The sequence below is a fragment of the Callorhinus ursinus genome, unplaced genomic scaffold, assembly GCF_003265705.2.
Source record: "Callorhinus ursinus isolate GAN/ISIS: 27379988/994484 unplaced genomic scaffold, GSC_fseal_2.0 scaffold15, whole genome shotgun sequence".
Lineage (NCBI taxonomy): Eukaryota > Metazoa > Chordata > Mammalia > Carnivora > Otariidae > Callorhinus > Callorhinus ursinus.
The window spans coordinates 13,342,599-13,365,832 of NW_027397077.1; the positions used below are offsets into that span (position 1 = coordinate 13,342,599).

The 23,234-nt window shown below is 38.3% G+C and overlaps 1 protein-coding gene across 1 annotated transcript in view; it reads left to right on the forward strand.

The window, feature by feature from the left end:
- The window catches only part of APPL1 (adaptor protein, phosphotyrosine interacting with PH domain and leucine zipper 1), a 44,824-nt gene that overhangs the window by 8,089 nt on the left and 13,501 nt on the right, over positions 1-23,234 (forward strand). Inside the window, exons 4-12 of the mRNA XM_025885063.2 lie at positions 292-363; positions 11,777-11,864; positions 12,462-12,503; positions 13,276-13,334; positions 16,940-17,086; positions 17,929-18,011; positions 18,701-18,859; positions 19,751-19,939; positions 22,057-22,099. Of these exons, the coding sequence (XP_025740848.1) occupies positions 292-363; positions 11,777-11,864; positions 12,462-12,503; positions 13,276-13,334; positions 16,940-17,086; positions 17,929-18,011; positions 18,701-18,859; positions 19,751-19,939; positions 22,057-22,099 (882 nt within the window). The remainder of the gene's footprint in view (positions 1-291; positions 364-11,776; positions 11,865-12,461; positions 12,504-13,275; positions 13,335-16,939; positions 17,087-17,928; positions 18,012-18,700; positions 18,860-19,750; positions 19,940-22,056; positions 22,100-23,234) is intronic.

Consider the following 23,234-nt stretch of genomic DNA (forward strand, 5'->3'; position numbering starts at 1 on the left):
TTTCTTTCATATAATTTTAACATTTTCTTTTCTCAAAGTTTATGAAAATACAGTACATAATACATGTAATAAATAAAATATGTGTTAATCAACTGTTTACATTACTGATAAGGCTCCCATCAACAGTAGGCTAGTAGTTAAATTTGGGGAAGTTAAAAGTTATATGTGGGGGTCGGCCCTTCTAACTCCCATGTGTTTTGAGGGTCAGCTATTTTTAAAAATGTAAATTACAGCATCATTTACAGAAGACATACAGCACTGGACCTTTACCTCATCTCTCTCATTTTTCAGCGTTTTCCGTTGGGGGGTGATGATGAAGTTATGAGCTCTACTTTGCAACAGTTTTCCAAAGTTATAGATGAGGTAAGTGCTTATTTTATTTTGCTTGAGTAAGTGGTCTTATAATTAAGTTATTCAAGTTGTTTAGCTTTTATTGGGAACTTGTATTATGATTACATGAGCAAATCTCTATAATAAAAGGTTACTATTTAAAGAAAGACCTTATTTCCGTATTAGTGTCTGTTTCATATCTTAGTGACTGTCTCATAAAAATAGTACTTTGTCTGATTAAAACAAATTGTTTTCGGGTATAAGCATAGAGGTGTGCTCTCTCTCCTCCCAGTCCATGTCCTTCAACCTTTCACTGTTCTATTTGCTGTAGGCAGGGAGGGAAGAATTAAACTATGAGATACAGCTAAGTTCCGGATCATTTTTTAATGATTTGTTCTGATGACTGGTTAGAGAAATTAAGGGCTGATATTGGCTGTCTGGGATGGAAGGAATAATAAACTGAATGGTAAAATGTTGTTAGGAGGAAGAAGGGTGGTGAGAGCTATTTGGGGAGTCCATTACTCTTCTCAACTAGGGCAATGAAAGCTCTTCTTTTCACATGAACCATTAGATAGTTCTGTCTTTTCTGGTCCCCTAACTGAAAAAGTAATTTTTTGAAATATTTTAATAACTCACTGTAGCAAAATATTGTTACAGTAGAGCAATATAAAGAAATATTTATAGGAAATGGAATATTTTTATTGTGGTAAAATATACATAAAATGTCTCCCTGCTTACATTTATACACTCACAGTGTTGTGCAACCATCACCACCGGTGCCAGAACATTTTCATACTCCTCCCAACGGAAACCCTGTGGCCATTAAGCAGTCACTCCTCCCTTCCCCTCCCTTCAGCTCCTGGCAACCACAGATCTACTTTCTATCTGTATGGATTTGCCTGTTTTGGATATTTCATATAAATGGACTTACACATTTGTGGATTTTTGTGTCCGTCTTCTGTAGCATAATGTTTTCAAGGTTTGTCTGTGTTGTAGCATGTATCAGAATTTCCTTCCTTTTTGGGGTGAATAAAATTCCATTGTTTGAATATACCACTTTTTATTTATCCATTGATAGTTGATGGACATTTGAGTTGTTTTCTACCATTTGGCTAGTGGGAATAGTGCTACAGTGAGGGTTTGTGTACAAGTTTTTGTTTTTCTTTTTTTTTCTGGAACACCAATATTCATTTCTTTTGGGTATATAATCAAGAGTGGGATTGCTGGGTCATACAGTAACTTTATGTTTAGCTTTTTTTTTTTCTGCTATTTTTTTTCTTTTTGCATTTTTTTTCTTTTTATTAACATATAATGTATTATTTGTTTCAGGGGTACAGGTTTGTGATTCATCAGTCTTACACAATTCACAGTGCTCACCATAGCACATACCCCCCCCAATGTCCATCACCCAGCCACCCCATCCCTCCCATCCCCCTCCACTCGAGCAAACCTCAGTTTGTTTCCTGAGATTAAGAGTCTCTTATGGTTTGTTTCCCTCTCTGGTTTCATCTTGTTTCATTGTTCCCTCCCTTCCCCTATGATCCTCTGCCTTGTTTCTCAAATTCCACATATCGGTGACATCATATGATAATTGTCTTTCTCTGATTGACTTCTTTCGCTCAGCATAATACCCTCTAGTTCCATCCACTTCATTGCAAATGGCAAGATTTCATTTTTGTTGGCTGCATAATATTCCATTTTGTGTGTGTGTGTGTGTGTGTGTGTGTGTGTGTGTGTGTGTGTGTGTGTACACCACATCTTCATTATCCATTCATCTGTTGATGGACATCTAGGCTCTTTCCATAGTTTGGCTATTGTGGACATTGCTGCTGTAAACATCAGGGTGCATGTACCCCTTCGAATCCCTACATTTGTATCTTTGGGGTAAATACCCGGTAGTGCAATTGCTGGGTCGTAGGGTAGCTCTATTTTCAACTTTTTGAGGAACCTCCATCCTGTTTTCCAGAGTGACTGCATCAGCTTACATTCCCACCAATAGTGTAATAGGGTTCCCCTTTCTCCGCATCCTCGTCATATGCTTAGCTTTTTGAGCCAGACTGTTTCCCACAGGTCCTGCACACTTTTACATTCCTACCAGTAATGTAGCGTTCCAGTTTCTCCACATGCTCACCAACCTTACTATTTTCATTTATATTTTTATTATAACCATCTAAGTAGGTATGAAGTGGTATATCATTTCAGTTTTATGTGAATTTTCCTAATGACTAATGATGTTGAGCATCTTTTTCTATGCCTATGGGCCATTTGTATATCTTTGAAGAAATGTCTATGATAGTACCCCCTCCCCATCCACAGGAGATACATTGCGCCCCCCCCCCCAGTGGTTGCCTGAAACCATGGATAGTACTGAACCCTATATATATTACGTGTTTCCCTATACATACATACATGTGATAAAGACTAATTTACAAAATGAGCACAGTAAGGAGAAAGGGGAACCCTCCTACACTGTTGGGAATGCAAGCTGGTGCAGCCACTCTGGAAAACAGTATGGAGGTTCCTGAAAAAGTTGAAAATAAATACCCAGCAATTGCACTACTGGGTATTTACCCCAAAGATACAAATGTAGGGATCCGAAGGGGTATGTGTAACCCGATGTTTATAGCAGCAATGTCCACAATAGCCAAACTATGGAAAGAACCAAGATGTCCATCGATAGATGAATGGATAAAGAAGATGTGGTATATATATACGATGGAATATTATGCAGCCATCAAAAGGAATGAAATCTTGCCATTTGCAATGACGTGGATGGAACTGGAGGGTATTATGCTGAGCGAAATAAGTCAATCAGAGAAAGACATGTATCATATGATCTCACTGATTGAGGAATTCTTAATCTCAGGAAACAAACTGAAGGTTACTGGAGTGGTGGGGGGTGGGAGGGATGGGTGGCTGGGTGATAGACAGTGGGGAGGGTATGTGCTATAGTGAGTGCTGTGAATTGTGTAAGACTGATGAGTCACAGACCTGTACCTCTGAAACAAGTAATACATTATATGTTAAAAAAAAAAGAAAAAGATAGGAAGGGAAAAATGAAGGGGGGGAATCAGAGGGGGAGACGAACCATGAGAGACTATGGATTCTGAGAAACAAACTGAGGGTTCTAGGGGGGAGGGGGGTGGGGGGATGGATTAGCCCGGTGATGGGTATTAAGGAGGGCACGTACTGCATGGAGCACTGGGTGTTATACACAAACAATGAATCATGGAACACTGCATATAAAAGTAATGATGTAATGTATGGTGATTAACATAACATAATAAAAAAAATAAATAGCATCTGGATAGCTCAAAAAAAAAGGGCACAGTAAGATTAACAAAATGAGAGAATAACTACTAATAAAATAGAACTATAACATACTGTAATAAAAGTTCTGTGAATGTGGTGTGTGTGTCTCTCTCAAAATATTTTACTGTGCTGTACTCACCCTTCTTGTGGTGATGTGAGATGATAAAATGCCTGCGTGATGAGATGCAATGAGGGGAATGACGGAGGCATGTGATGTAGTCTTAAGTCTACTGTTGACCTTCTGATCCTATGTCAGAAGGAGGGTCATCTGCCCCAGGACTGCAGTTGATCGTTGGTAACTGAAACTGCAGAAGGCAGCACTGTGGGTAAGGAGGGGGGTAATTATTCAGTACTTTGCCCATTTTTCAGTTGGGTGGTGTATCTTTTATTATTGAGTTTAAGACTACTTTATTCTAGATACAAGTTCATTATCATATATGTGATTGGCAAGTATTTCCTCCCTTTCTGCAGGTTGTGTTTTTATTTTATATTTTTTAAGTAACATAAATGTTTTAAAGTTCAATATTTATTGGGACCTCTTTGTTTGGCAAAAATGTATCTAAGTTTTGGCTGACTAAACGCCACAAGGAGTGTAAATAGTGTTCACAGGGTCAATCCTAAATTCCTCATCATAGGGAGCGTGAGGACCTAGCAGGAAACAGGCAGACTCTTAAAAGTTATGTGAAAGTGGAAAGAGCTAAAGATTTTTAGGAGTTCTTGGTCTCACAGCTTTGGCCATTCAGGGAGATAGCTGCCATTTTGTTTTCTTTTTCTTTTCTTTTCTTTTATTAGGTTATGTTAGTCACCATACATTACATCATCAGTTTTTGATGTAGTGTTCCATGATTCATTGTTTAACACCCAGTGCTCCATTCAGTACGTGCCCTCCTTAATACCCATCACTGGGCTAACCCATCCCTCCATCCCCTCCGCTCTAAAACCCTCAGTTTGTTTCTCAGAGTCCATAGTCTCTCATGGTTCATCTCCCCTTCTGATATCCCCCCGTTTATTCTTCCGTTCCTGCTATCTTCTTCTTTTTTTTTTTTTTTTAACATATAATGTATTATTTGTTTCAGAGGTACAGGTCTGTGATTCAACAGCACTCACCATAGCACATACACTCCCCTCTGTCTATCGCCCAGCCACCCCATCCCTCCCACCCCCCACCACTCCAGCAACCCTCAGTTTGTTTCCTGAGATTAAGAATTCCTCATATCAGTGAGATCATATGATACTTGTCTTTCTCTGATTGAATTATTTTGCTCAGCATAATACCCTCCAGTTCCATCCACGTCGTTGCAAATGGCAAGATTTCATTTTTTGATGGCTGCATAATATTCCGTTTTATATATATACCACATCTTCTTTATCCATTCATCTGTCGATGGACATCTGGGCTCTTTCCATAGTTTGGCTATTGTGGACATTGCTGCTATAAATATTGGGGTGCACATACCCCTTGGGATCACTACATTTATATCTTTGGGGAAAATACCCAGTAGTGCAGTTGCTGGGTTGTAGGGTAGCACTATTTTCAACTTTTTGAGGAACCTCCATACAATTTTCCAGAGTGGCTGCACCAGCTTGCATTCCCACCAACAACGTAGGAGGGTTCCCCTTTCTCCACATCCCAGCCAACACCTGTCATTTCCTGACTTGTTGATTTTAGGCATTCTGACTGGTGTGAGGTGGTATCTCATTGTGGTTTTGATTTGTATTTCCCTGATGCCAAGTGATGTGGAACACTTTTTCATGTGTCTCTTGGCCATTTGGATGTCGTCTTTGCAGAAATGTCTCTGTTCATGTCTTCTGCCCATTTCTTGATTGGATTATTTGTTCTTTGGGTGTTGAGTTTGATAAGTTCTTTATAGATTTTGGATACTAGCCCTTTGTCTGATATGTCATTCGAAAATATCTTCTCCCATTCTGTCGGTTGTCTTTTGGTTTTGTTGACTGTTTCCTTTACGGTGCAAAAGCTTTTTATCTTGATGAAGTCCCAATAGTTCATTTTTGCCCTTGCTTCCCTTGCCTTTGTGATGTTTCTAGGAAGAAGTTGCTGCGGCTGAGGTCAAAGAGGTTGCTGCCTGTGTTCTCTAGGATTTTGGTGGATTCTTGTCTCACGTTTAGGTCTTTCATCCATTTTGAGTCTATTTTTGTGTGTGGTGTAAGGAAATGGTCCAGTTTCATTCTTCTGCACATGGCTGTCCAATTTTCCCAACACCATTTGTTGAGGAGACTGTCTTTATTCCATGGGACATTCTTTCCTGCTTTGTCGAAGATGAGTTGACCATAGAGTTGAGGGTCCATTTCTGGGCTCTCTATTCTGTTCCATTGATCTATGTGTCTGTTTTTGTGCCAGTACCATATTGTCTTGATGATGACAGCTTTGTAATAGAGCTTGAAGTCTGGAATTGTGATGCCACCAGCTTTGCTTTTTTCCTCAACATTACTCTGGCTATTCGGGGTCTCTTCTGGTTCCATACAAATTTTAGGATTCTTTGTTCCATTTCTTTGAAAAAAGTGGATGGTATTTTGATAGGGATTGCATTAAATGTGTATATTGCTCTAGGTAGCATTGACATTTTCACAATATTTGTTCTTCCAATCCATGAACATGGAATGTCTTTCCATTTCTTTGTGTCTTCTTCAATTTCTTTCATGACTATTCTATAGTTTTCTGAGTATAGATTGTTTGCCTCTTTGGTTAGATTTATTCCTAGGTATCTTATGGTTTTGGGTGCAGTTGTAAATGGGATCAACTCCTTAATTTCTCTTTTTCTGTCTTGTTGGTGTACAGAAATGCAGCTGATTTGTGTGTATTTTTATATCCTGCCACTTCACTGAATTTCCTGTATGAGTTCTAGCAATTTTGGGGTGGAGTCTTTTGGGTTTTCCACATAGAGTATCATATCATCTGCAAAAAGTGAGAGTTTGACTTCTTTGCCGAATTGGATACCTTTTATTTCTTTTTGTTGTCTGACTGCTGTGGCTAGGACTTCTAGTAGTATGTTGAATAGCAGTGGTGATAGTGGACATCCCTGCTGTGTTCCTGACCTTAGGGGAAAGCTCTCAGTTTTTCCTCATTGAGTATGATAATCGCTGTGGGTTTTTCATAGGTGGCTTTTATGATATTGAGGTATGTTCCCTCTGTCCCTACACTGTGAAGAGTTTAAATCAAGAAAGGATGCTGTACTTTGTCAAATGCTTTTTCTGCATCTATTGAGAGGATCATAGGGTTCTTGTCCTTTCTTTTATTAACGTAGTGTATCACATTGATTTGCGGATGTTGAACCAGCCTTGCAGCCCAGGAATAAATCCCAGTTGGTCGTGGTGAATAATCCTTTTAATGTACTGTTGGATCCTATTGGCTAGCATTTTGGTGAGAATTTTTGCATCCACGTTCATCAGGGATATATATATATTTTTAAGATTTTATTTGAGAGAGAGAATGAGAGATAGCACAAGAAGGAAGAGGGTCAGAGGGAGAAGCAGCCTCCCTGCTGAGCAGGGAGCCCGATGTGGGACTCGATCCCAGGACTCCAGGATCATGACCTGAGCTGAAGGCAGTCGCTTAACCAACTGAGCCACCCAGGCCCCCCTCATCAGGGATATTGATCTGTAATTCTCCTCTTTGATGGGGTCTTTGTCTGGTTTTGGGATCAAGGTAATATGCTGGCCTCATAAAATGAGTTTGGAAGTTTTCCTTTCATTTCTATTTTTTGGAACAGTTTCAGAAGAATAGGTATTCTTCTTTAAATGTTAGGTAGAATTCCCCTGGGAAGCCATCCAGCCCTGGGCTCTTGTTTGTTGGGAGATGTTTGATTACTGCTTCAATTTCCTTAGTGGTTATGGGTCTGTTCAGGTTTTCTGTTTCTTCCTGGGTCAGTTTTGGTAGTTAATACATCTCTAGGAATGCATCCATTTCTTCCAGATTATCTAATTTGCTGGCATAGAGTTGCTCATTATATGTTCTTATAATTGTATTTCATTGGTGTTGGTTGTGATCTCACCTCTTTCATTCATGATTCTATTTATTTGGGTCATTTCTCTTTTTGATAAGTCTGGCCAGGGGTTTATCAACCTTATTAATTCTTTCAAAGAAGCAGCTCCTAGTTTTGTTGATCTGTTTACTGTTCTTTTGGTTTCTATTTCATTGATTTCTGCTCTGATCTTTATTTCTCTTCTGCTGGGTTTAGGCTTTATTTGTTGTTCTTTCTCCAGCTCTTTTATGTGTAGGGTTAGGTTTACTTGAGACCTTTCTTGTTTCTTGAGAAAGGCTTGTATTGCTATATACTTTCCTCTTATGACCGCCTTTGCTGCATCCCAAAGGTTTTGAACAGTTGTGTTTTCATTTTCATTTGTTTTCATGAATTTTTAAAATTCTTTAATTTCCTGGTTGACCTATTCATTCTTTAGTAGGATGCTCTTTAGCCTCCATGTATTTGAGTTCTTTCTGACTTTCTTCTTGTAATTGAGTTCTAGTTTCAAAGCATTGTGGTCTGAAAATATGCAGGGAATGATCCCAGTCTTTTAGTACTGGTTGAGACCTTATTTGTGACCTAGGATGTGATCTATTCTGGAGAATGTTCCATGGGCACTAGAGAAGAATGTGTATTCCCTAGCTTTGGGATGGAAAGTTCTGACTATATCTGTGAAGTCCATCTGGTTCAGTGTGTCATTTAAAGCCTTTATTTCCTTGTTGATCTTTTGCTTAGATGATCTGTCCATTTCTTTGAGGGAGGTGTTAAAGTCCTCTACTGTTATTGTATTATTGTCGATGTGTTTCTTTGATTTTGTTATTAATAGCCTTATATAATTGGCTGCTCCCATGTTAGGGGCATAGATATTTACAATTGTTAGATCTTCTTGTTGGATAGACCCTTTCAGTAGGATATAGTGTCCTTCCCATTCTCTTATTATAGTCTTTGGTTTAAAATCTAATGTGTCTGATACAAGGATTGACACCCCAGTTTTCTTTTGATGTCCATTAGCATGGTAAATGGTTTTCTACCCCCTCACTTTCAATCTGGAGGTGTCTTTGGGTCTAAAATGAGTCTCTTGAAGGCAGCATATCGATGGGTCATGTTTTTTATCCAATCTGATACCCTGTGTTTTTTGATTGGGGAATTTAGCCCATTTACAGTCAGGGTAACTATTGAAAGATATAAATTTAGTGCCATTGTATTGGCTGTAAGGTGACTGTTACTGTGTATTGTCTCTATTCCTTTCTGGTCTATGTTAGTTTTAGGTTCTCTTTGCTTAGAGGACCCCTTTCAGTATTTCTTGTAGGGCTGGTTTCATGTTTGCAAATTCTTTTTGTTTGTTGGAAGCTTTTTATCTCTCCTTCTTTTTTCTTTCTTTTTTTTTAAAGATCTTATTTATTTATTTGACACAGAGAGAGAGATAGCAAGAGAGGGAACACAAGCAGGGGAATGGGAGAGGGAGAAGCAAGCTTCCTACGGAGCAGGGAGCCCAACGTGGGGCTCGATCCCAGGACCCCGGGATCATGACCTGAGCCGAAGGCAGACGCTTAATGACTGAGCCACCCAGGTGCCCCTCTCCTTCTATTTTCAATGACAGCCTCGATGGATATAGTATTCTTGGCTGCATATTTTTCTCGTTTAGTGCTCTGAATATATCACGCCAGTCCTTTCTGGCCTGCCAGGTCTCTGTGGATAGGTCTGTTGCCATTGTAATGTTTCTACCATTGTTGGTTACAGACCTCTTGTCCGGAGCTGCTTTCAGGATTTTCTCTTTGTCTCTCAGACTTGGAAGTGTTACTATTAGATGTCAGGGTGTTGACCTATTTTTATTGATTTTGAGGTTCTCTTTGCCTCCTGGATTTGATGCCTGTGTCCTTCCTCAAATTAGGGAAGTTCTCTGCTATAATTTGCTCCAATATATCTTCTACCCACCTCTTTCTTCTTCTTCTGGGATCCCAGTTATTCTAATATTGTTTCATTGTATGGTATCACTTATCTCTCGAATTCTGCCCTCGTGATCCAGTAGTTGTTTATCTCTTTTTCTCAGCTTCTTTATTCTCCATCATTTTGTATTCTATATCACTAATTCTCTCTTCTGCCTCACTTATCCTAGCAGGTAGAGCCTCCATTTTTTATTGCACCTCATTAATAGCCTTTTTGATTTCGACTTGGTTAGATTTTAGTTCTTTCATTTCTCCAGAAAGGGATTCTCTAGTATCTTCCATGCTTTTTTCATGCCCAGCTAGTATCTTTAAAATCGTCATTCTGAACTCTAGTTCCAACATCTTACTAATGGCCGTATTGATTAGGTCCTTGGCGGTTGGTACTGCCTCTTGTTCTTTTTTTTTCAGGTGATTTTTTACGTCTTGTCATTTTGTCCAGAGGAGAATAGATGAATGAGAGAACAAAATGCTAACAGGGTAACCAACGACTCCAGAAAAATATACACTAAACAAAGCAGAAGAGACCCGAAACCAGGGGGAAAAGAAAGGGAAGAAAAGAAAGGAAAAAAAAAAGAATATGATCAGGCTACACACTTGATTTTGGGCATATTTCAGTCTGTTAGAAGAAACTGCCTCCCAAAATTTTAAAGAAAAACATATATGTGTACAAAAATAAGGGTAAATACAATGAAGGGATGGAATGTGACTGTAAAGATGAAAATTATAAAAGATTTTAAAAAAGGGATTGAGAAGATAGTTGAAAAAGGGAGAAAGAAAAATTCAAAAAAATAGAAAAATAATAAATTTTAAAAATTAACTTTGAAAGACTAAAGAGTCATGGGGAAAAAAAGCCATGAATTCTGTCTGTTGTATTTCCCTAGTGCTGGCGTTCTGCCATTCTCATTGATGGGTAAACTTGGTCTTGGCTGGCTGTTCTTGCTCATCTTCTGGGGGAGGGGCCTGTTGTTGTGGTCCCAAATGTCTTTGCCGCAGGCGGAATTGCCCCACCCTTGCCAGGTCTGGGCTAAGTAATCTGTTCGGTTTGCTCTCGAGAGCTTTTGTTGCCTGCAAGCTTTCCGTGCAGCTTTGGAGGATGAGAGTGAAAATTTCATAGCGGCCTCCCAATCACCGCCCTGGAGGAGCCGAGAACTCGGGGCCCCACTCCTCAGTGCGTCCCCAGAGAAAAGCGGTCAGTCACTCCCATCTCCCCGATCTCTGGCCGTACTCCGTGCTCACCCGGCCTGTGACCGAGCGTTTCTATCTCTGGCACCCGACCCTGTGTGCAGTCTCCAAACCCAGCAGATCCCTGCGGTGCGCTCTTGCGCTGCTCCTCCCGAGGGAGGAAGGGGAGTCTCCCCGGATCTGCCGTTTGATGGGTCCCTCTTGGAAAAGCCATGGCCTGACTGTGCCGTGGATCACGGTTTATGGCAACCCCGGGCTGAGAGCCCACTCCTCAGCTCCGTCTCTGCAGCCGGCTTCCCCGCTCCAATATCTGGGAGCTCTGCCGCACTCAGGCACCCCCGGTCTTTCTGTGACCCCGAGGGTCCTGAGACCACACTGTCCGAGAGAGGGTTCTACCCGCCGCTTAGCCACTGGAGCAACGTCCCTCAGTGAAGCAGACTTCTAAAAGTTCTGATTTTGTGCTCCGCCCCCTCCCCCGCCGTCTACCCTCCCGCATATCACCTCGGATTCACTTCTCCGCACGTCCTACCTTCCAGAAAGTGGTCGCTTTTCTGTTCAGAGAGTTGCTGCTGTTCTTTTCTTCGATCTCCTGTTGAGTTTGTAGGTGTTCAGAATGGTTTGATCCCTATCCAGCTGAATTCCTGAGACCAGATGAAAGCCAGGTCTCCTCCTCCTCCGCCATTTTGCTCCTCCCCGCCTCCCCCCGTGTTTTTACTTTCTTGATACATCCTTTGCACAAAGTTTTTAATTTTGATGAAGTCCAGTTTATATTTTCTTTTGTTTGTGCTTTTGGTGTCATATGTGAGAAACCATTGCCAAATCCTAGGTTATCCTGTTTTTTTCTAAGAGTTTTAAATGGATTCTTTTTTTTTTTTTTGCTGTATAATATTTTATAGTATATCACATAATTTTGAGTGTTCTCTTATGTAAAATGTATCAACATCTATTAGATTTTAATTTATAGAACACTGGCTAAATGTCTCTGTATAGTTATTTATTCAGCCCTTTTGGTCTTCCTTTTACTAGCTTAGCTCTTGTCATGCAGTACTTTCAACGCAGCTTGCTGATGCCATGATGTTTCCCATTACCCAGTTTAAAGAAAGAGATCTAAAAGGTAATGAAGTCAAGTTTATGTTTACTTCCATTAGCCATCAGATCAGTACTTGTAAAGTGCATATTGCTATATACCTTAACCATTTCTGACTGCAGCTTATACCACTTTAATGTATCACTGGATATTTATAGGAGCTCCTGCTAGATGTTAAACTAGATACAGAAGAATACTGATATGAATACAGTGTCACTTCCCTCGAAAAAGCCTAGAGAAGGAGATGGGTAAAATAAGTAATTATTGATATTCTCTTATAATTAGGGAATGAGCAAGGTACTATGGGGGCTCAGGAGGGTGTCAGAAAGGTGTCACCAAGGATGTGACATGAACATTGAACAATGAAGAGTCATTTTTGCCAGGAGAAGAGAGTCATTGTTCTGTTAGAGGGACTAGAAAGCACAAAGGTATGGGTTATAGAAATACGTGTCTTGTTTTGTGGTTGATGAGAAACTCTGTGTGGCTGCAATGTTGGATGTGTTGGGTGTGACAGGAGACCAATCTGGAAATAGATCATGCTAAAGATGTTGGACTTGAGCTTTCTAAACAAAATTTTAGATATTTCATAAATATGCTAAATTGAAACTTCTTGAACTTTTCCAGAAATATTGACATTAAAGGAAGTGTTTCAGATTGCTAGTAATGGTAAGTTCTGAATACTTTACACAGTTATTTCTCACAGTGATGCATTTCTTTATCAACACAAATCTGGCCATATTCTATGTAATAATTGAAAAAAAGTGAACCTAAGTAAAAGTGTAAGTGAACATTATGTAAATCAGTGCTATTTTTAAGTTGCACTATTTGTGCTATAAGAAAAATTTAAAAGGAAACCAAATCTTGTGGTTTGCTATCTTAGTAATACCAGAGGAGTTGATATAATATTTTCCCTTCCTTGTTTTTGTATCTATTCTAAAATTTTCTTTAATGAGCATTTGCTGTTTTTGTACTAAAAAATACTTTTAAGGGCACCTGGGTGGCTCAGTCGGTTAAGCTTCTGCCTTCGGCTCAGGTCATGATCCCAGGGTCCTGGGATCGAGCCCCGCATTGGGCTCCCTGCTCAGTGGCGAGCCTGCTCTCTTTCCCTCTGTAGCTCCCCCTGCTTGTTCTCTTGCTCTCTATCAAATAAATAATAAAATTATATCTTAAAAAAAATACTTTAAAAAACTTTTAGTGGAATACAGTCTCCTTAGAATTAATTTTTTTTAGCCAATATAATAAGTAGAAAGATACTTCATGGCAAATTTGACTGTGGGACCATTTGGGTGGAGTGAACTATGTGTTAAAGAATTCTTATTTTGAGAATTCTTGCTTTAGCATATTTGTTGAAAGATGCACATGTGAAGACTATTTAAAGCATTTATAAGTTGGGTAAGGTACTGTTATATTATTGTTAATAGTTATTTCTGTTTTCCAGATCATGATGCTGCAATTAACAGATATAGCCGGTTGTCTAAAAAAAGAGAAAATGACAAGGTGTGATACATACTTGCTTCATTAGTATCACAATTAACAATTGCTTCATTAGTATCACAATTAACAATTGTTTCATTAGATTTTTTTTTCATTAGTTTTTTCCTGTTTAAAACCAGTAGCCTGCCCATTACTTTGTATGTTTTGCTACATTGCCCTTAGTTTATTCTTCCCTTCTAGTTGTTTCAAAGCCTTTCTTATAATTATCAGACAGTTAATAATTGTCTCTTTGAACAAACTGTTTTTCTGCTGACAAAATTTGATAAGTAAACAGAACTATTCCAAAAGTGTAATTGATGCCCAGTATATAACATTGCCTCCTTTTGCTTTGTGTTTTGATAACATTGTGTGTGTTCTGGTTTTATTTGACCATGTATGTATTCAGAAGTGTCTTCTGAGATAAAGTAGTTAAAAAGTTGGATTGTTGCATACATAATTGAATGAAATTCTGTTATGAGGCCCTCCTTATTTACAGGGAATATATATATATATATATAGTTTTTGATACTTCTCCAAATCCAGAAATATTTCACTGTATTTTGGGAGAAATGCATTTGAGTAAAGAACAAAGAATAAAATATTAACAAGTTCATCTAGGTGCTCCTTAAGCTCATTTTTTCCTTAGTGCCTAATCCAGGGTTTGATGACAAGACGTCCACTAAATGTTAGCGAGTGAGATGGTCTGTGTTGTTGTCTGCAGCCTTGGCCACAGCTGCTGGTAGGGGCACTGTGATCACTTGGGGGAATCCAGGACTGGGGATGATTTACTGTGCAACAGCTACTATGACCCAGTAAAGGGAATATCTTAACCATTTCTGACTGCAGTTTTCACAAAGTTCAGTACAAAGAGCTTTCCATTTCTTTCTTTCTTTTTTTTTTTTTTTTAAAGATTTTATTCATTTATTTGACAGAGCACAAGCAGGGGAGGGGTAGAGGGAGAGGGAGAAGCAAGCTACCCGCTGACCAGGGAGCCCTATGTGGGGCTCGATCCCAGGACCCTGGGATCATGACCTGAGCCGAAGGCAGATGCTTAATGACTAAACCACCCAGGCACCCCGAGCTTTCCATTTCTAATTTTAGTTCACTGATTACTTGATGGTGCAAATATTAATAAAAAACATACATTTTGAGATGTACATTACTTCTTTACTTTGCCTTAGAGAAATAGTTAAAGGGTCTAGCTATGAATTTCGTTGTATTTTACATTGCTTCTGGCTGTTCCAGTTCCGTTGTTTTTATTCCAGGTAGTTTAAAAAACATTTTACCAATTTTATTTTTTTTTAATTTTTTTTTTTAAAGATTTTATTATTTGAGAGAGAGAATGAGAGATAGAGAGCACAAGAGGGAAGAGGGTCAGAGGGAGAAGCAGACTCCCTGCTGAGCAGGGAGCCCGATGCGGGACTTGATCCCGGGACTCCAGGATCATGACCTGAGCCAAAGGCAGTCACTTAACCAACTGAGCCACCCAGGCGCCCCATTTTACCAATTTTATTTGAAAATATTTTGAGCATCTGCTGTACGTTGGTTATCATGGGGTCATAGTGTGAATAGGCTCCACTTCTAGCCTCAGGGAGTGAATAATACGTACTTAATCGAAGGCTTCCTGTGTGAAGGCTGGAGTAGATGCCAGCGTACAAGGATGAAGAGAAACCGTGAGTTAACACTGAGTTAAGTACAGTTAATAGCAGTCTTAACAAAATGTTGGGAGAGCACAAGCAAATCAGCATTTAACTTTGGTAAATTGGGAAAGGCTATACTTTTAGGAGGTGCTATTTGCTTGATTGAAGATGAGTGAACACCACTGGTTTGGGATTGGGGAGAGGGCATTCCTGGAAGAAAAACAGTCTTTGTAGAAGCACATGGTAGACACCGGAGAACGTAAAGCTTAAGAGCACTGGCTCTGGAGTCACACTGCTGGAGGACAAATCTCAGTTTTGCCACTTATTTGCCTGAGGTCACACCCTGGTTACTTAATTTCAAGCCTCTATTTTTCTATCAAAACAACTGAGTAGTTGTGATGATGAAATGGGATAATACACGCAGGGTACCTGGCTTGTAGCAAGTTTTTTAAATTCTAGCAATAATTATGATACTGGCATGTGTCTGGAACATACGATATCTTTGGGGAGGTATGGCAGAGATACAAGAAAGTAGTTTGAAAGTAGTATGTCAGTGACTTTGAAATTTGATTTAGAGTGAGTGGGCAGCCGGCTTAAAGGAATCCTACTTAAAGGATTGTAAGTGGAAAACACCATGGAATTGTGTTACACAATACAAATACTAATGGAAATGTGAAGGGGACAGGACTAGAGAGAATCCAATTGAAAAGGTACCGGAATAGTTTGCAAAGACATTAGGAGAGCCTCAGATAGTTGTTGAGAGTGGAGAGGAAGGAATACTTTTGGAAGATGTTTTGTAAGTAGAATTGACATGACATAGGAGGAGGAGGAAACAAAAAGGAATCCTGTGATTCTTGGATGATGGGGTAGATCTTGAAATAATTAAGAGAGCTAAGAAACAGGGGCATCTAGATGGCTCAGTTGGTTAAGCATCTGCCTTCAGCTCAGGTCATGATCTGGGGGTCCTGGGTTTGGGCCCCATATCAGGCTCCTTGCCCAGCAGGGAATCTGCTTCTTCTCCCTCTGCCCCTCCCCACTGCTCACTCTTGCTCTCACTCTCACTCTCAAATAAAAAAATCTTAAGAAAAACTAAGAAACGGACAGACTTTGCAGGGAAGATACTGTATTCAGTTTTGTACATGTCCAGCACATTTACACACTCGTGTGCACACACACACACAAGCCCAGCTGGAGATGTGCTTCCTCTGACACTTAGGAGAGTGATGGGCGAGGGATGTCTGGGTGGCTCAATTGGTGGGGCATCTGCCTTCAGCTCAGCTCATGATCCCAGGATCCTGGGACCGAGCCCTGGGTTGGGTTCCCCACTCAGTGGGGAGTCTGCTTCTCCCTCTCCCTGCTCATGCTTTCTCTCTTGTTCTCTCTCTCTCTCTCTCTCTCTCAAATAAATTTTTAAAAAAGTGAAGGGTGAGAAATAAAAATTTGGGAATCATTGGTGTATTAGAGTATTCTTAGTACTTGATTTGGTATTCTAAGGAAAGCAAGAAGAGAGAAGAGCCTAATGCGTATTACATAATAGATGCTCATTAAATATTTGTTGTCTGAATACAAGAACTTAAAGGAGCACATGTATCTTAAGTGTGGGTGAAGGAAAACAAGTACAGGAGAGGAGCAGCAGGAGAGAACCAGAAGAGGAGAAGTATGCTGTGAATTGGGCAAGATCAAAGACTGATGACTAAGCTAATACCAAACCCCTGTCTGCCTTTCCTCTGTGTGGTAGACTCTGCCACACGTAGTTCAGTTATTGTATCATTCTTAGTTATGTGTAGAATTCTGCTTTAAATGTGCATCTTAACATGGAGTGGTTGGTATTTTATAGGATTTCTACTATCTCAGAAAATAAAGATGCACAATTGCTGGTGATACACCTTTTTCCTTGGGTAGGCTTTTCCCTACAGCCACTACTAAAGATAATTAAAGATAATTATGTAATTAAATAAGTAATAGTATTTTTAATGTTTATACTCAAAGGTAAAGTATGAAGTCACAGAAGATGTCTACACTTCCAGAAAAAAACAACACCAGACCATGATGCATTATTTTTGTGCATTAAATACTCTTCAATACAAAAAGAAAATAGCGTTGTTAGAACCTCTACTCGGGTACATGCAAGCTCAGGTAAATACTGTATTGTGTTTTGGATTATAACTGTCCTAAAACCTTTCTATTAAGTTTGATATTTATGTTAAGTATAAGGGTATTACAAACTAAGGTCAAAATACTCTATTTGGGATTTGTGTTTTCAAAAGTAATTTAAAATGTCCTCAGAATGCTATTTTAAGGAAGTTAGAATGGTCTTCCCTGCAAATGAAGATTTCACGTACTTTTTAGGGTAAATGAAACCACTTACCTGGTATTTAGGCCTGGTCCATCACAGGGGGACAGGGAACAGAAAGCTAAATGAATTCTGGAGTTACTCCTACTGATGGAACTTTCATTCACTCTGGCTTTGGAATAGATTTGAAAGAGAATGGGCAAGTTTGAGTTTGTCTCCTGTTCCTTGCATACCTCCTGAATTAAAAATAATAGATGAACTCCAAAGTGTCCCAAGGGGTTTGCATCAGGAAGAGGCTAGAAAAGTAAATTTGGGTAATATGACATGGCACACCCCTAAAAATTAAGAGTTTAAAGAAATTCAAATATTCCTTCAAATATGAGTGCTTATTATTCCTCAATATAAAATTTATCTTTGTAAAACAAAGTAGTTTATATAACTTATTTAAAATGTTTTAACATTTTCTAGTTTTATAAATTGCTTACAGAGATGTACGGTGAAATTGAAGTCTGGTTTCTACAGTGGCTCTAAGCCCAGTAGAAGTCATTGTAAACTAGTACACAAATGGGAATACTCCTTTGTTCTTTACCATGTATCTTGGAAATTGTTTATATGATTCACTGTGTTTCTTGTAAATGTGTGTTTCTGTTGTTCATCCTCCCACTCACACACCCTCTTGCCCCAGATAAGTTTCTTTAAGATGGGTTCTGAAAATCTCAATGACCAGCTGGAAGAATTCTTGACTAATATTGGAACAAGTGTACAGAAGTAAGTACTTTCTTCCTTAAAATTGAAAATGAAGTTATGAGAATAAGTAAACAGCTAAATGCCATAATCTAAAAATATTTAGCATTGAATTTCCTGAGGGGCTGTTTTCCTTGCCCATGAGACTATGTCTCATGTGGTTCATGGATTCTTCTTGGGTTTTTCACCATCTTTTCCATGGAATCTGAACTCTGAATTTCATAGCTCTGTCAAGTCTGATGGTATTTTATTCTAAACTATGTTTTATAAAAGTCTTATGTAACAGACACATAATAGTAATTATCCATAAGTTCGTTATCTTCACAATTATCTGAGTTGTGGGGGATGGTTTGGAGTTACTAAATAAATCTTGCTTTCTAAGCCATGAAAGCTTAAAGAGAGCAAGCAGTTCTAAGCAGGTTTAAAATTCTGAGCAGTGATGTGGTCAATCAGATATGCGGGACAGTTTGAAAATTATTCCAACATTAGGCATTCATTGTGGCTTCATTTGTTTTTTAGCCTGGTATTGTTTCCAGAGTATCTAGTTTCATATAAAATGTAAAGCTTTTTCATCATGCGTTCATGTTACTTTAACCACCCATGCTACTGTTGCTCTCTTTAAGAAAAAAATATGCAAAGCAAATATATAGCTAAATATGATTGGTAAGGAGTCCTCTGTTGTGGTTGGAGGTAAATAATGTTTTCTGTGTTAGTGTTCGTAGGGAAATGGACAATGATGTAGAGACCATGCAGCAGACAATAGAAGATTTGGAGGTAGCCAGTGACCCCTTATATGTGCCTGACCCAGATCCCACGAAATTTCCTGTTAATCGAAACTTAACCCGGAAGGCTGGATACCTTAATGCTAGGAAGTAAGAAAACTATAGTTATTTTCTTTTTTTTTGTTTTTTATTTTTTATAAAGATTTTATTTATTTATTTGTCAGAGAGGGCACAAGCAGGGGGAGCAGCAGGCAGAGGAAGAAGCAGGCTCCCTGCCGAGCAACGAGCCCGATGTGGGACTCGATCCCAGGACCCTGGGATCATGACCTGGGCTGAAGGCAGACGCTTAATCGACTGAGCCACCCAGGCGTCCCTATAGTTATTTTCATATGTTGAATATCATCTAAGGTAGTATGAAGTGAATATATGATTGATATTGTCTGATAAATTATTTTGTTTTACTAAAGGTTGAATCTTATTAGTTAGTGGTATTCATGTTTTTGTCAGCTTTTTGCCAGGTGGAGTACATGAATAATTTTCATAAGTAAAATTCTGTTTAGATATTTATTGAATAATTTAGAATTATTTTAAAAGTGAAACAAATTTGAATTTGAATAAATCTAGCATTACATGAATGCTGTTAAATATCATTTTTATTATACATTTAAAATGTATGTAATTACACCATCAGGTCAACGTACAGTTTTTATTTAAAGATAGGATAAAGCAAGTTAACCTTAGAAGTAAGATGAATTCTTTTCTTTTGAATTTATTCTCCTGAAGTTGAACTATAATTTATGGAACATTCTAACAGTTGCAATTTGATAACTTCCAGCTTTTTTTTTTTTTTTTTGAAATACACACAAAAGTGGCTCAACATACATGAATTTATTTTAGAGACTGAAAAACTGATATATTTTCTAGGCACCTTTGTGCCTTTTTGCAAGCTGGTTCTTTGTGATGTGCTTTATCTTGTGTCTGGCTTATGATGAGATTTCAGGTGTGTTGTTACTGAAGAGTGAATGTACTTTCTTCATTTAGTAAAACAGGCTTGGTGTCATCTACCTGGGACAGACAGTTTTACTTCACGCAGGGTGGAAACTTAATGAGTCAGGCGCGTGGGGATGTGGCAGGCGGCCTGGCCATGGACATTGACAACTGCTCAGTAATGGCTGTGGACTGTGAAGACAGGCGATACTGTTTTCAGATCACTTCCTTTGATGGAAAAAAGTTAGTATTTTTTCCTACTATTAATAAAATCTGCATATTTTAAGTTACTGAAATGCACAATAATTCCTTCTCATTCAGACATTTTATAGCTACTTTAGGCTTATTATGTATTAAGATAATTTTCTTTTTAATCACATAGAAATGAGTTGAATTTTCCTTTCTGACTTGGTTAAATGATGTCTTAATATTTTGAGGTTGTTAAACAAGGGCATATGATAGATAAAAACCTGTGATTTCATGTTAGGGTACTGTTCACTGAAAATTATGCACCGTATGGGGTATGGCAGCACAAGTTAGTGGAAAGAGCCCTAACCCTGGGGTCAGAAAGTTCAAATTCAGGATCTACTACTTACTGTGTGGTCTTAGACAAGTTACATAACCTCTGTTCTTTCACATGTGAAATGGGGTTTGTGGGGGTTATAATCCCTATACAGAAGAGAAATCTAACATATGTAATGTGCCTAACATGTAGTAAGTGCAAACACTAATGTTATTTTTATTTTTTTATTTATTTATTTATTTATTTATTTATTTATTTTTTTAAAGATTTTATTTATTTATTTGACAGAGAGATAGAGAGCACAAGTAGGCAGAGTGGCAGGCAGAGGGAGAGGGAGAAGCAGGCTCTCTGCTGAGCAGGGAGCCGGACATGGGGCTCGATCCCAGGACCCTGGGATCATGACCTGAGCCGAAGGCAGCCGCTTAACCGACTGAGCCACCCAGGCGCCCCACTAATGTTATTTTTAAATGTTAAATATATCTGGTTAAATTGATTTAGTCAATTAATGTATGATTAATATACATTATAATTAATACACATTAATGTGTATATGCCATTTTTAAGACTTCTGTTACCTTTGCATTAAATGAGAATCCATAGAGTAGCCTTTAGAACAAATTTTTGGAAAATAGAGAAAAATACAGAAAAGGAGTATTGAACATTGAAAGAAAGCTATAATCTCACTAACTAGAAGCAACAATTAACTTTCTGGTCTGTTGCCTTACAGCTTTTATTCTAACTACATTTTTAAAAAATATTTGAGGAAGGGTGCCTGGGTGGCTCAGTTGGTTAAGCAACTGCCTTCGGCTCAGGTCATGATCCTGGAGTCCCGGGATCGAGTCCCACATCGGGCTCCCTGCTCAGTGGGGAGTCTGCTTCTCCCTCTGACCCTCCCCCCCTCATGTGCTCTCTCTCTCTCTCATTCTCGCTCTCTCAAATAAATAAAATCTTTAAAAAAAAAAAATAAAAAAAAAATAAAAAATATTTGAGGAAATAATGTAGATACACTTTGGATCTGCAGCTGCTTATTAAAAACATTTCACAATGGCCACATTATAATCCATCGAAGGATATATACCATAATCTAAAATTTTTCCTAATGATAGATGTTTAAGTTAGCTGCAGTTTTTTTCCTACTTAAAATACTGTTTTTGATCTTTCTTAATGTTCTAAAGCAACATGTTAAGGTGTTATGGTTCATGGTCTTTTATCAGTTGTTTAATTTCATTTATCATGCTGGATGTTGGGAGTCCCTGTGTTTACCAAATTGTTAATATGTTAGTACAGGAATTTACATTTTTTTCAGTTCTGTTGCTAATGCTTAACATGATATCCCATTTCACATTCCTAGTGTGATTCAAAATTAATTTTTCTCTGATTCTTAAAATAACATCTATAGAAAAGGTAAGTATCCCAATGGTAGTGATTGGTATATTGAAAAATTTTATTTGACTGTATTTGTGAAGAAATAATGAGTACAATTAGTGTTTTCTGTTAGGATCGCTGATTTACATTTGAAATATATATGGTAAGTGTCAGAAAGTTGAAATACGTTGTCTTATTTGCAGTGTACCTTTGTTATAGGCTGTCTTCTGAAAACCAGCACCTGTTTCTTTTTTGGTACGTCTTGGCATGGATAGCCAGAGTCAAGAGTTGTTAAAATCTGAGTCCAGATGCCCCAGGTGGTCTCCTTTTCCTGACTAAGATACTGACTGGTTGTGTGTTTTGGGTTTTTTTTAGTTTTGATACCGATTGGTTTTATATGTACCTTTAAAGATAAAAAATTTTCTCAGATTTTTAAATTGAGGGTCAAACTTCTTTCTTTTTTATTTTTCAGATCTTCAATTTTGCAAGCAGAAAGTAAAAAAGACCATGAGGAGGTAAAATTTTATCTAAATTTCTTCCGCAACATCTTAAGATATTTCAGTAACTAAATATTAAGATAGAAATGTGGAAAATCCTAGTTAATTAAAAAATTTTTTTTTCCATAAAAATCTGCTGTCCTCAAGCAACATCAAGTTTCACAGAGACTTTTATAGCTAAACCTGTAAGAGGAGACTTTAGAGATCATTGGTGTCTGTCTTTTTAAAGGCTCAACCTCAGAAATGACCTTGTGACTGTTGCTTTCTGGCAAGCTTTTAGTATCATGAGGTGACAGTTTTATTCCCTTCTCTCACCAACTTTCTGAGACGGTATTTGCTGTATTAAGGACATAGTGGCAGCTGATAGAGCATGGCAGGAAGCAAATAAAACTTAAAACCTTGGAGAAATGAAAGACAGAAAAACAAAAATTTGGGAGAGTCTGTTCTTCCTCACGAGTCTCTTATTTTTGGCTCCATTTTTACTTCTAGTACACCAAATATGGAAGGTAAGTTACCACCAAGAACTGACGCTTCAGAAACTTGGTCCTGAGAAATATTCTTCAATGAAAATATACTGTAGTTGATTTTGAGCCACTTTATCTGGTATTATAAATGTGTTGGTAAAAGACAAGGTTAGAAATTACATAGAGATTTATTTTTATTTACCTCTTGTGGAAAGGAGTAGGTAGTAAAACTTGTTTTTGCTGTGTAAGGAACACAAATAAATGTCTGCTCTCTGCTGGGTTTACCAAACAGATTATTAGTTTAATGAGGCTCCTTATGGACTGGAGTCCTCAAATGTGAAGTAGAAAATGTGGAAGAGAGCATTTTTTATGTTAATTAGCTATAAATCTGAAAGAAGGGAAGTATGTAAAATGCATTCACTGGAAATATATTTAGCTCTTAACTTTTTTTTTATTGGTGTTCATCATGATATCTGAGTCCAGGCTATCTTATTTGGTGGAGATTAAGAGGGGGGAGTGATATAAAAGACAAATATAGACTATTAAATATAACTGAACATTATTGGTATATTTTTATTTGCTTTTATGAAGCTAATTTGGGCCTTTTTTTTTTTTAAGACTGTTTATTAGCACTAGTGGAGGGGAGGGGCAGAGAGAGAGGGAGACCCAAGACTTCCCACTGAGCAGGG